Here is a 14092-nt window from a genome sequence, read left to right as displayed (position 1 = left end):
GCGTCAGTGGATGCTGCTTCCGTAGCAGGCAGTCTGACTTCCATAACAAATACTCAGATTGAAGCACAAATCCAAATCCAGCAGGTATATAAAGGGTTCCCTGAACACCAGTTTAATCTCAGCAAATTTATCCCAATGAATTGGGTCTTCGAAGCAGCCAGATTGAAGAACTGCCTGGCCACCTTCTACTCTTTTCCTTAAATTCACCCTCCTTTGACTTCAACTGTGGAAGATAGGGAAGATATTCACTGTCATCCCACAACTTATCTTATAGAATGATCAGATATTCTTTGCCGTCTCTCCCCCCCTCTAATTCTCATCCTTGATGGATCTAGAGGCCATGCAGTTCTCTGCATCATGGGGATCACACTGTAATCTTTCTTTTATTTCCAGAACACTTCTCAGCAATACCCCTAAGCCTCACAAGCAACATCAAAGGGGTCAGCTCACACAAGCAAGTCCCTGAAGTAACAAGATGTTCACTATGGTGCTGAAAGTCCACAAAAGCAACAACCTCTGGAATTTAATATATATTTGGAAGAAATTCCACTCTAACTGTGCAGAGTGGTTGGAGAGCTAGGTTCTAGCTCATTTTACAGTTGTCAGAATTTTTCAGGAAGTCTTTAAAAAGGCGATAGCACGTGACATATTACTAGAACAACTCATCCTTAAAGTCCATCAGGGGTCCTTTAGGAAGGGCTTTCCATCATTTCCCACCAATCTAGAATCTAGATTTTTACAGCTCACAGAAAATCTACAAATTAAGCCTTAGCCAATAGTCAGTATGGAGTCTTGGCTTAGCAGTCTGCAGACCCACCCCACTTCCAAACCCTTAATGTGATTCCCTTTTTCTAGCTCTCTGTAGGAGTGGCCTTTCTGGTGGCCATCACTTAGGCCAGGAGGGTGGGCTAGCTGCTCTCTGTGGATGCCTATTCCTGCAAAAGGTGCCCCAACTTGAAGATGTTCCTAGTTTTTTGCCTAAAGATAGATGGCCTTATTTCAGCGCATCTCCCTTCATTCTGTTCCTGCCCAGCTTTACTGAAAGTAGCCACGTGGCAGTCAGGTACATACAATTATAAATACAAATCAAAACATACATCAATTTTATACATATAAATACCCTACACACAAAAATCAGATGCATTCAGGGTCAAAACATATTTATAAAGAGCTCAAAGCTTCTGCAAGGAAGAGTGGTTCTCTTCAACTGTTGTAAAAATGAAAGTATGTGCAGGTAGCATCTCAGACCCAGAGGCCAGAAGGAGCCATCATGATTGTTTAGTCTGACCTGCACATTACAGGCCACAGAACCTCACCCATCCACTCCTGTAATAGGCCCTGGCTGTGTTACTGAAGTCCTCAAATCATGATTTAAAGACTTCAAGTTATGGAGAATCCACCATTTACTCTAGTTCAGACCAGTAAGTGACCTGTACCCCACACTGCAGAGGAATGCAAAAACCCCCAGAGTCTCTGCCAATCTGTCTTGGGGAAAAGTTCCTTCCTGACCCCAAATATGGCAATCAGACCCTGACAGGTGGGCAACATGCAACAGACGCAGGCAGGGAAAGAATTCTCTGTAGTAACTCAGAGCCCTACCTACCGTCCCATCTCTGGCTACTGGAAATATTTGCTAATAGTAGTCGCCATATGCCATTATAGGAAACCTCATCGTACTATCACCTCCATAAACTCATTAAAGATAGTCTTGAAACAAGTTGGGTTTTATGCCCCCATTACTCCCCTTGGAAGGCTGTTAAAGAACTTCATTCCTCTGATGGTTAGAAACCTTTGTCTAATTTCAAGTATAAACTTGATGGCCAGTTTATATCCATTTGTTCTTATGCCAACATTGGCCCTTAAGTAACTCCTCCCCTTCCCTGGTGTTTTATCCCTTTGATGTATTTATGGAGAGCAATCACATCTCCCTTCAGGCTTCGTTCTGTTAGGCTAAACAAGCCAAGCCCCTTAAGACTTCTCTTGTAAGTTAGGTTCTCCATTCCTCTGATCATGCTAGTAGCCCTGCTCTGCTTTTGTTCCATTCTGAATTCATCTTTCTTAAACATGAATTGCATACAATATTCCAGATGAGGTTTCACAAGTGCCTTGTACAATGGTAATAACACTTCCCTGTCTCTACTGGAAATACCTTGCCTGATGCATTCTAGGATTGCATCAGCCTTTTTCATGGCCACATAGTCATCCAGTGATTGACCAATGCACCTAGGTCTTTTCCAACTGATATGTCCCCGACGTACAGCACAAATTCTTGTTATTTCTCAGTCATAGCAAAATAGTTATGTGCTTATATTAAGGAAGAATATATAGCTGAAGCTCTCCCTTGCCCTCTAGAAGTCAAGAGACATTCTACTAATGGCCTGATCGCTACTTAAGCATAAAAGGAATGTGGACACACTGCCAGGATATAAACTAGAAGTCCATTCCTACCTTCATTCTCTGAGTACACATTGGTACATCTGTAAATATGTTTTTGAAGACTTTTTGGAACCACTGTTCAAGACAATGTGGTTTCTTTCTCCTCTCTGTAATGTAGTACTACAAGCGCCATAGGATAATGAGTCATTTGTCTTGCAAAAAAAGTTCAACTAAGTTATCAACTTGTGCTGGAAGATGGGCTACAGCTTAGGGAAGAGTAACCCTTTGGGGCAGAACTACCTCATTCCAGGCAATGAGGAGAAGCAGATGCTAGTTCCAAAGCAGTCGCCCACAAGCAGACACTTGGAAGAAATGGTAACCAGAAAACAATCAGATATTTAGTCACACAAGTCATGAGACAGATGTGTTAAAGAGCTTATATATTAATCTTAATCCTCAATTTTAAAACCAGAGTATTCAGTATTCTATACTTTAAGCTTCAAATTAAATAGAATGCTTTTTAAAGACCAGGGTTTTTTAAAAAAGTATTTAAGTAAATTTGCAAGCACGGAGAGCTAAAATACAAAAAAAAATCATACCTGGTCTCTCACATTGACAAGCTACACATTTACTGTCTTCTGCCTTATTTGACACAAGGCACACTGTACAGTCCCAAGAACCCTTTGGTTTTTTGAATTTGTCTCCAAACCCCAAAGTGACTGTAGTTTCAGTGCAGCTAGGAGAGGAAGTCACTGTTATTGTATTTTCTGTGACCACTGGCAATGTTAGAGCAGGCTTTACTCCTGTTCCAGGCTTTGGTGTCTCACAGGCCACACATTTTGTAGCTTCAGGTTTATTCTGGACTAGACATGTATCACAATCCCATGTTCCTGCTGCTGTTTTAAATTTGTCTCCAAAGCCCAGTGTTCCTGTTGCAGGAGCAGTTGATTTAACAGTGCTGCTTAGAGTCAACGTTCCAGTCTGTTTAGCAGGATCTGCTGTCGGCACTTTAGCAGCTTGACAGGTGATGCATTTGTTGTCTGTTGCCTTGTTTTGTAAGAGACATGTGTCACAGCGCCAATATGATGATCCTTGTTTAGAGGTCTCTCTAAATCCCAATGAACCTGCAGAAAAATTACTTATTGCAGGCCGTGTATAAACTTCTGTGCTTGTTGAAACAGGTTGTGTGGCTGTAGGATTGTGTGTCTTCAGAGAAGTAAAGTCTAGAAAAATATAAACATAAAATCAGGTACATTTACATTAGCTACTTTGACGAACTCTTTTTAGCCTTCAATCATCTTACCACACAACAGGAGATATATACAGGAATCATGGGGATGGGGGAGGTCTCCACTACCATAAAAACAGAAGTGGTAAAGCCACTATAAAAAAGCTTTACACCATCCACCCATTTTTTGTTTTTGTTCTATAGTTAATGTTGGAGTCCTGGACCACAGTGGACTACCATTCAGTATTTCAACACTGAGCCTGTTTTCAATTTGTCCGCAAAACTTAATCTTAGATGAATTATTTAATTAAAGTTTCTCTATAACTGCAACACTGCGTACTAGTCCAGGTTTTACGGTAAGTTCTTTTTAAATTGAACCCATTATCTCACCAGGACTTTTTAGAAGATCCAGTACACTCCCTTCTTTCAAGACTTTTGCAGGCTTGAAGGCGCCATCGTACTCTTCCTTTTCTTTCTTCTTATTGCTGGTGCTATTTACAGCAGTGGTACCTTGAACAGAAAGTTTACTACTTTCATGGAGAAACATGCTCAAACCAAATCAAAAGGTTATTTCCTTCTTCCATCCCTCCCAAAAATATAAACTCTTCAAAAAAGTCTTCCTACTTTCCAAGATTTGATTTTTAAAATTTTATGTTCACACAAGACAAACTTTGTATGTGTGTATTATTACAAGAACTATACAAGTCCAATCAACTTTTTATGTATAATTACAAGGTTACTTTCTAATTTCATGAAACACTTACACAACCTCCCACTTTCAACTTAGTTGACAAGCATAATAAAATTAATGCGGACTCCTACAATGAAAGGTTGGATGTAGAGCTGGTTGGGAATTTTCCATTAAAAAAACATTTTTTTAAAAAACACAGAAAATGCAGTTTCTGTAAAACTGAAATTTTTCATAGAAAAAAATTGATTTTGCTGTTTTTTTTAATTTCTATTTTCCCCAACAGGAAAATAAATATTTTTCACTTTGGGTCGGTTCATGCCAAATAAAAATATTTCAGTTTGTTGAAATGAACAAAACATTTGGTTTATAAAGACAGTTCAAGATTAAACTGCATCCTCCTATCCTGCCACTTTGCTCCATGAGAGTTGTAGTTCGGATTTATCATGCCTCCATTCTTTCCTATGCGTTAGGCTCCCTCTCCAATGATGCTGATGAAACAATCTCTCCTGTAACTGGGCCATATGATGCATCATGGGAGTCACATGACTATTCATGTATCATGGGAGATGTAGGATGGCTAGAGAGCCCAGTCCCTAAGGGAGAGTGAAGGCATGAGGCACCCAAACTACAAATCCAATGAGACAATGCAGCACCAGAAAAAGATGCAACTTAACATTGAACTGAACTGAAACAAAAGGTTTCAATTTGGAAATATCAATGCATTTTGTTCTGATCAAAAATGCTGATATGTGAAAACATTTTGCTACTTCTGAATAAATTTTTCAGAACTTTTTGTTTCGCATTTTTTTTGATATTTTAACTTTTTGTTCCACTTGAGGCTGAAAAGAAATGTAGAAATATCAGAATTTCCTGAAGAATAGAAATTCTGATTTTCATTTTACTGTAGTTATATGCTATAGTATTAACATCTACTGTTGCAATTTTCCCCCAAGAAGATTTTCTTTCTTCCTTGCTATCATTGAAAACAAACTATTAGGGCCTTCAATTAAGAAAGGGAATGGGAAAGAGGAAGTCTCAAAAGGAGAGAAAAGAGTTGCTTTCAAGCTACCAACATTTTATACTTAGAGAATAATCTGCCTGTCACACTGTTATTATTGTGCCTGTTTATGGATAGAAGACTTCAGTCTCTTGGGCTATAAATATAGCATTTGTATGATTGATCTGACACAAAGTGCATTGTAAACTACTTTTTAATATGTCAGATCAATTTTTATTACTTTTTGTTAGTTTTTGTACTGCTAGACTGGGGCCATATGTGCCAAAGTTCTGGGAAGACCATTTCTATAGCTAAATTATAAATACCCCAAGATAGGATTTCATCATTAAAATGGTGAGACAACCTGAGCTGTGATGGCACAAATATGCAGTTTTAATAAATGACATATAGAAAGAGTTCCTAAAAAATCTGGGAAGTTACCCCAGTTTTGATGGAATACAGCTATTAAGATTCAGAAGGGAAGGGAATAAGTTAATAACAGGACTTTCATGTGCAGTAACTACAGCACAGCAAGTGTTTTGAAATTCCTTAGTGTGTAAGATGTGGATTTGACGTATCATTTTAAACAAACAATCGGAAACAGTCAATTTAGAAAAAAAATTAGTCAAATATACTTTCAGGGCCCTTGAGTCTCCCTGCCAGTTTTTGTAGTTTAAAAATCAGATATTCTTTTTTTTTTTTTTTAATTCTAAAATTTGCTGCGTGAAAGACACCCACTAACAGGGGAAATGGAATATAAAAAAAAATGCTATCAAATGCAGAAAGTTAAACTAAAAGATTTTTTTCTCTATAACCTTTCACTACAGTAATCTTAGGTGCTGCTTGTAACAATAGTATATAAAGTATTCCAACAGTAGTGTGGTTTAAATTTAGAGTGTCCCCATAACTTATGCACAAATTAAAGTATGCTTTACATGATAGCATCTCAGTGGCATTTTCATATAACACACTATGCCAGAAGAGACCCTGGCTATGCAAGTAAAAAACATCCCTTGCAACAGGGAAGAGAGAAATATTTAGGGTTGCGGTTGGGAACTGTTATTGCTTTCAGAAGGAACAAGTCAGAGAAATAAAATTTCAAGTCTCAAGGTAAACCAAACACGCTAATGATCATTACTTAGGCAATGTGACTGAAACACAAAAGGATAAAATAGCAGCCTATAGGATTAAAGGTGAAAGGTTGAGAGTGAGGGGTTAGGAGGGTTGTTCTAGAAACTCCTCCTGGTGACACACTAGTTCCAATATCTGGTGGAAAATGATCCCCACCTGAGAGCATGCAAATGGTGGGTTAGACAATTCAGCTGGGATATGCCCATCAGCCAGAACTAGTGCTAGAAAAAATAAAACATTTCAGGTCTGAAATGCTGGAGTTTTAGTTACCTGGGCTAATCAGAAGTGGCACTGGAGTATCACTGGATCCAGAAGCTTGTGTTGATTTCACAACAGGAACACTAAACGTAAACCCAATCTGATAAAGAAAAAAAAAAAAATATTTTCAATGCCAAAAGGAAAAAATCTTAATCCAGTCTAACACACAAGTACAAATTCAGATTTCAATTCTCTGGCATACAATTTATTTGGCATCCAACTGAATATCGAAACCTATGTTCCTTTTTCCATTATTTGCCACTAATGCCACTTTACTGTTTTGAAATGTTTTGCTAAGGCCACAGCAACAGTTGAGTTTCTACACGCATTACTTACAGACAGTGGAGGTAGCACTTCTGCCTCAGTAGATTTTACAATTGGAGATGAAAATCTGAACACAGGACTGCTAGCATTACTTGCTGGTTGCATCTAAATTTTCAAAATAAAAAAAATTAAGACTATGTAAAAAGAAAATATGTTGAAAGAAAAAATGGTAACTATTTAAGGCTATAAAAATATAAGGAGTTCTGCAATGAACTTGGGAAAGCTAGTTTTGAGATTTATAATTCCCAGACAAGAACTATGATGAAATGCAATTAAGGTTCAGAGTACACATCAGTAGTTTTTGGTAAAATATATTAAAGTCATGTTTGAATTATTCCCAAACCATATGATATAAACTCAGAAAATTCAGAGTTGAGGTTATGCTGAAAATATATTCAAATATGTTAAGGTACAAAAATGCAGCCAAGGCACCTAAACAACCTTAAATTCAACTCAACATTTACCAGGCCCCTCCATAAATAAATGGGGATCTGATTCTTTTAAAAAAAAAAAATTGTACACAAATATTAAAATGTGTCTAGACAGTCTTAATGTTTATTTTTATTGCAGTTATATACACTAATTATTGTGATGACATTTCTTTCCTACTGATGCTTCCAATGCCATTTATGGTACTTCTAAACTGTTGAATAAATCTGGGCATATTATAACCAGAACCGGCTTTCCAGAGCACTTCCAGAAGCCATACATCAGTACACCTCTACCCCCGATATAACGCAACCCGATATAACGCGACCCGATATAACGCGAATTCTGATATAATGCGGTAAAGCACTGCTCCATGGGGGCGGGGCTGCGCACTCCGGCGGATCAAAGAAAGTTTGATATAACATGGTTTCACCTATAACACGGTAAGATTTTTTGGCTCCCAAGGATAACGTTATATCGAGGTAGAGGTGTATTATCCAATAATTCATCCATCCAATAATTAATCTGACAACTTTGTGAAACTACATCAAAATCTTTCTGCAATCTCATAACACATCAGAATATAATGGCCCTCATTTACTCAGTTGGCCATAAGCTAATACTACTTAGTCTACCCCTTAATACTACTAAGAACAGTGGTTCTCAAACTTTTGTACTGGTGACCCCTTTCACATAGCAAGCCTCTGAGTGTTACCCCCCCTTATAAAATAAAAACACTTTTTAATATATTTAACACCATTATAAATGCTGGAGGAGAAGCGGGGTTTGGGATGGAGGCTGGCAGCTCGCGACCCCCCCATGCAATAACCTTGTGACCCCCTAAGGGGCCCCGACCCCCAGTTCGAGAACTCCTGACTAAGAACATATCTGATACGCAACACAGAGAACGAACAAGACAAACCAATTCTAATCCTGTAAAGTTTTACGTACGTACAATGTAAAAAATTACCTTGTTAATCACTGGTTGTGTATTAGTGATTGGTGATGACGACACAGTAGTACTGGCAAGGGAGCCAAAGCTGAAGTTAGGCAGTGATGTAGTATTAATTGGTAAGGGTATTTTGGGTAGTACTGGTGCCTCCACCTCCTAAAATTGTACATTTATTTAGTTATTTTTCTATTCTACATTAGAAACTACATTTCCCCCTCTAATATCTATACAAAATTAAAAGCAGCAAAGCCAAATTTAAAATAAAATGATAAAAATATATCCAATCCCCCATTCTAGTCTACTAGAACATTTTTAACCTTTGGCAGGCACTTTCCATGGGTATGCTATGATTATCATGTGTACAGTAGGTAGAACAGGGAAGACTGTCTCAAAGTTGCTAATTCAACCATTGCCCATAGGATGTGCCATAAAAATAACGTAGAATGAAAGATAGTCTGAGTTGTTTCTCTCCATTTAAAACTTGTTTTTGTTGTTAACATCATTTAACTTTAATAACTAAAATTCTAGAGAAAGGATAGTTTTGCTAGTTGATCTTCCCTATTCTTTAATTAAGATGTGGGATTTCAATACATGCTGAGATATGCAAGAAATCCTCTAGCAAAGCTAAGGAAGACCAGTCTTGAAGTTTCTGATATTTCTAAGGTAAAAAACAGAGAAAGCAAGTTTTGTTCTTTTTTTAAAAACAAACAACAAATCTTTCAGGCCTTCTTTATACATCACAGAGACACAAAATGGAATAAGCCCTATTTTAGGAACACAGGAATTGTCACACTGGATCAGACCAGTGGTCAATCCAGTCTAGTATCCTGTCTGACTTCATGGTATGTCATATAGTTTAAGGTAAGGTGCAAGACAATTATGGAACAAACACAGAAGCTACTGAAGCATAAAGACATTTCTTTTAAGGTATTTAGCTGCTGAAATTAAACTGGGTATTATTATAAAGATTTAACTAGTTTAATGACAACTCATTAGTGGCACTTGGATCTATGCAGAAACAATTAAGTGTGGATAAATTAAGACCTAACTTTCTCCCTGTGTTTATACCCAAAGAAATTTGGGTTCCCAACTTCTATATTGGTTCATTTCAACATATTTACTGAAAATTAGGTCCATCAAATCTTTATACTAAGTTCTCTTATTTGTGCTACACAAATACCCTCCAAGATCTCCAATATCCAGATGGATTTTCTCTCTACATCAGTTCAGTCAAAAGATTAGCCTAATGATTGATAACTCAATATTTAAGACAAAAGAGGCCGTGTATAGTTTATTGTATGCTTTGGACTATACATATTTGAGACACTAAACACGGAAATAATTCTGTGGACATGTACTACTATTTGTGTGTTTTATTAAATTGATTTTTTGATGAAAAAATATAGACTGAGTGGCTGATTTGTGCACCTGGGAAGCATTAGTCAATGTCACTCACAGATCTCTAACATATTTAATATTTTTGCATGCACATATAGTGTTATCTTCAGCTTTATTCCATTTCAAAATTTTGATTTGTTCTATATGGTTAAGTCATATAAGATAGAATTCTGAATTTAAGTAATACTTTATTTGCTTACTGCCACTTATTTAATATTTCAATCCTTTAAAATAAACCATACATATTACTCTGACATATTTACTCAGTGTTTCTTGTATAGATTCATTCAGCTTCTAGTAAGAAACTCTACAATACAATTGGAAGAACACCTAAAATAATATGGCCAAAGTTTCCAAATGCAGCCTCTCATTTTGGGTGCCCAACTTCAGAAATCTAGGGCCTGATTTCCAGAAGTGATAAGCAGCTGCAGCCTCTATTGACTTCAACTGGAGATGGAAGTGTCTCAGCACTGATGAAAAATCAGGGCCAGGTGTCTCAAGCTGAGTACCAAAATTGAGGCATACAAAATCAGCGGCTCTTTGAAGACTTGGGCTTATATATCCAACAGAATTAACTATTATTATTTATTATTTGTATTATCCTAGCACCCAGGAGCTTCAATCATTGCCTAACACAATGGGGTCTGGGCTATGTACAAACATGGCTTGTAACTATTAATTTTTTGTGTAATCTCTTAGGAGCCAAATATTTGAGTTTCACTGCATCCATGCTTTGAAAAATTCCATTGTGATAGAGCAATTTAGCTGAAGTAATTTCTCTTACCTGTTTTTCTTGTCCTGGTTGAGATACATAGTGTACTCCTCTTTCCCTTCTCATCTTGCCACCGCCACCACCTCCCACTCCAGAATATAATCCATTAGATGCAGGTGTACTGAATTTGGGGTATGTGAAATTGCTGGCACAGAAATAAACAATATATGATTAGAGCGCACTCTTATTACTTAATTGTTTTAAGCTCTTATGCCCTCTGTCCGCGCTGGAACAGAAACATTCCTACCAACAGTCTGGAAAAAGCAAAGTTCTTGTCCAAGTTGTCTTGTGTTGGACAAATAGACATCCCAAGCAATAAGAATATTGCTAAACAGAAAAAGCTACAACCAAAATAAAGAGTCAATCAATCAAAAATCAATCAATCAGAAACAGTCCCAACTCCACAAGGTGTGATGTCTGAGCCAGCAGAGAAGAAGAAGATGGAAAAATTAAGTTAACTAGTAAAATATGTTATTCTCCCACATCCCTTATTGCTAGCCTGGACAGTGGACATTTCAAATGAAATACCCACCACCAAATGAGAGACCAGATAGAATGGGTATCGTGGGAGGGAGAACAGATCAGACTACATGCAAACACTGACACATCAAGATTTCAGCATAGAGAAAATATAAAAAGGATGTCAAGGTACCTGTCTGCCACTGTTATGGAACGAACCTTGACAGAAGGCAGAGACTCCAGTTTCTGCAGCATGACAGTGAGAGACAGAAGCCTTAGAAGCTATTGCATCTTTCATACGGCCCTCAACAGAACAAAGAGGTTTTCTGATTGTGTTAACATTCCAGAATTCTTTTCAGATATACATACATCAAAGGGCTTTATAAAGTGTAACGGAATTTTCTCTTTTTCATTCCAAAAGCCTGGAAAAGGGGAAAGATATCCTAACCCAAGTGGAAAGGGGAAAAACTATCTGAGGAAATTAAGGAAAAAGATCGAGCATTACACTTTGCCCAGATGAAGAAAGACATAGAAGTGCCCAAAGGAAAGAAGAAATCCTATATTGAAGCTCTTCTTCTGACCAAGGTAGGTTTAAGCACACGTGAAGGCTTTAAGCCCCAGGTCAAGTCCCCGTGAGGATGAGGGAAGAGCTTTGGTTTAACCTTGTGAGGTGCTCCAGAATAATCTCTCCAGCTCTGATAGGAACCTATGGAAGAGCACTCTGTTGCCTCTTAAAGCCTAACTAGCACTTGGATGCTCAACCTTTAACTATCCAAACTTAAAGAGCAGCAAGAATTTTAGAAATTTCATATTTTACTCAATTTAACTACTCCTGCACCAGACTCTTATGCAAAATATGTAACCTTTTCTGCATACACCTGTTTGTTACTTATGGAGGAAGTCACTCCTCTGTCCCTAAAGGAAAGACTGACTTACAAGTCCTTACCCAGATTTCACATATGGAAAACTTCTGCAAAAATCCAAAGGGACTTCCCTTGTTTCTTATCAAGAGCCATCCAAAACTAAACAGACCCATGGATTAGAGTGCAGACTCTCTTGATCAATTAATGCAACTGGATTGACTCTCTTGCAAAAAAATAATATAAAAAAGGGTGTAATTATCCCTTCTGCAGGAGAGTAGAAATCCCCAGAGGTCAGGCTTTGTATAAGTTCATGATCTTCACGCAGACTATATCTTGTGAGAAAAATTCTATTTCTGCTACAGAATAATCCATTTTGAGGGGGAAATGCTAAACTGAAACTGATACTGAGGCTATGAAAGTTGAGAGACTTATAAAAATCATAGAGGAACACTCAGGTAAATCATTTCCAAGGCCCACAGAATTGCTCCAAGAGGGTGAGGGCTAGCTCTGAAGGCTAACAGAGCCTAGTGACTCATCTAGGGATGAAGCAGCAATTTGTCCTGTATGTTACGCACAGCAAAGCATCTGATAAGGCCATGCCGCCTTCCACAAAGAGCATGAGATACAATTAAGAAAATGGTACTGGGTCACACTCAAAAGAACTTCCATCAGACAGAACCTACCTTACTGTAGTAACCATATGCGTACAATAGAACTGATGCATCAATTGGTTGCTAGGTTAATATACTCTTCAATATCATGAGACAAAACTGAAGGTGAGACAGGGTAGGACAGGTGGAACCACAGAGGCTAGTGCACTGGGGGGTTACTTCTGCCATGTCATAGGAAGTGGTAGGTCAGCTTAGAGCACCTTAAACCAAGGTTTCACATTCCAAACTATTAGAAAAAAGTGAAGCTGCTACCATACAGAGTGCCCAGATGAACAAAGAGAAACATCTTCACTGCAAAATGCCTTACTTCTACAATATCTAATCCTGATAGAATTGCTAAAGGAGCTAAGGTAATATCAGAAATTTAGTTCAGCTAGCTGGAAAACTGTCCACTGTCCCTTCCTGGAGAAGGGAAATTACAATGCCTCACCAGCCAAACAGCCCCCTCTACAAGAATCATAGAATATCAGGGTTGGAAGGGACCTCGGGAGGTCATCTAGTCCAACCCCCTGCTCAAAGCAGGACCAATTCCCAACTAAATCATCCCAGTCAGGGCTTTGTCAAGCCTGACCTGAAAAACCTCTAAGGAAGGAGATTCCACCACTTCTCTAGGTAACCCATTCCAGTGCTTCACCACTCTCCTAGTGAAAAAGTTTTTCCTAATATCTAACCTAAACCTCCCCCACTGCAACTTGAGACCACTATTCCTTGTTCTGTCATCTGGTACCACTGAGAACAGTCTAGATCCATCCTCTTTGGAACCCCCTTTCAGGTAGTTGAAAGCAGCTATCAAATCCCCCCTCATTCTTCTCTTCTGCAGACTCAACAATCCCAGTTCCCTCAGCCTCTCCTCATAAGTCATGTGCTCCAGCCCCCTAATCATTTTTGTTGCCCTCCGCTGGACTCTTTCCAATTTTTCCACATCCTTCTTGTAGTGTGGGGCCCAAAACTGGACACAGTACTCCAGATAAGGCCTTACCAATGTCGAATAGAGGGGAATGATCACGTCCTTCAATCTGCTGGCAATGCCCCTACTTATACAGCCCAAAATGCCGTTAGCCTTCTTGGTAACAAGGGCACACTGTCGACTCATATCCAGCTTCGCATCCACTGTAACCCCTAGGTCCTTTTCTGCAGAACTGCTGCCTAGCCATTCAGTCCCTAGTCTGTAGCAGTACATGGGATTCTTCCGTCCTAAATGCAGTACTCTGTGCACTTGTCCTTCATCAGGTTTCTTTTGGCCCAATCCTCTAATTTGTCTAGGTCCCTCTGTATCCTATCCCTACCCTCCAGCATATCTACCACTCCTCCCAGTTTAGTGTCATTTGCAAACTTGCTGAGAGTGTAGTCCATGCCATCCTCCAGATCATTAATGAAGATATTGACCAAAACCAGCCCCAGGACCAACCCCGGGGGCACTCCGCTTGATACCGGCTGCCAACTAGACATGGAGCCATTGATCACTACCCGTTGAGCCCGATGATCTAGCCAGCTTTCTATCCACCTTACAGTCCATTCATCCAGCCCATACTACTTTAACTTG

General features: G+C 38.7%; 1 protein-coding gene across 5 annotated transcripts in view; it reads right to left on the bottom strand.

Moving 5' to 3' along the window:
- LOC101947902 (nuclear pore complex protein Nup153) overlaps window positions 1-14092 on the bottom strand; it is a 63347-nt gene that overhangs the window by 11245 nt on the left and 38010 nt on the right. For 3 of the 5 annotated variants that reach the window (XM_005309963.5, XM_042860518.2, XM_005309964.5), the window contains 6 exons: window positions 10569-10701; window positions 8405-8542; window positions 7018-7110; window positions 6694-6781; window positions 3995-4114; window positions 2976-3599 (listed from right to left, as the gene is read on the bottom strand). In XM_005309963.5, the coding sequence (XP_005310020.2) occupies window positions 2976-3599; window positions 3995-4114; window positions 6694-6781; window positions 7018-7110; window positions 8405-8542; window positions 10569-10701 (1196 nt within the window). The remainder of the gene's footprint in view (window positions 1-2975; window positions 3600-3994; window positions 4115-6693; window positions 6782-7017; window positions 7111-8404; window positions 8543-10568; window positions 10702-14092) is intronic. The other 2 variants (XM_042860517.2, XM_005309965.5) reach the window with 2 other exon arrangements.

This window comes from Chrysemys picta, chromosome 2 (genome assembly GCF_011386835.1).
Source record: "Chrysemys picta bellii isolate R12L10 chromosome 2, ASM1138683v2, whole genome shotgun sequence".
Taxonomy (NCBI): Eukaryota; Metazoa; Chordata; order Testudines; family Emydidae; genus Chrysemys; species Chrysemys picta.
This window is presented reverse-complemented; position numbering and strand designations above follow the sequence as displayed.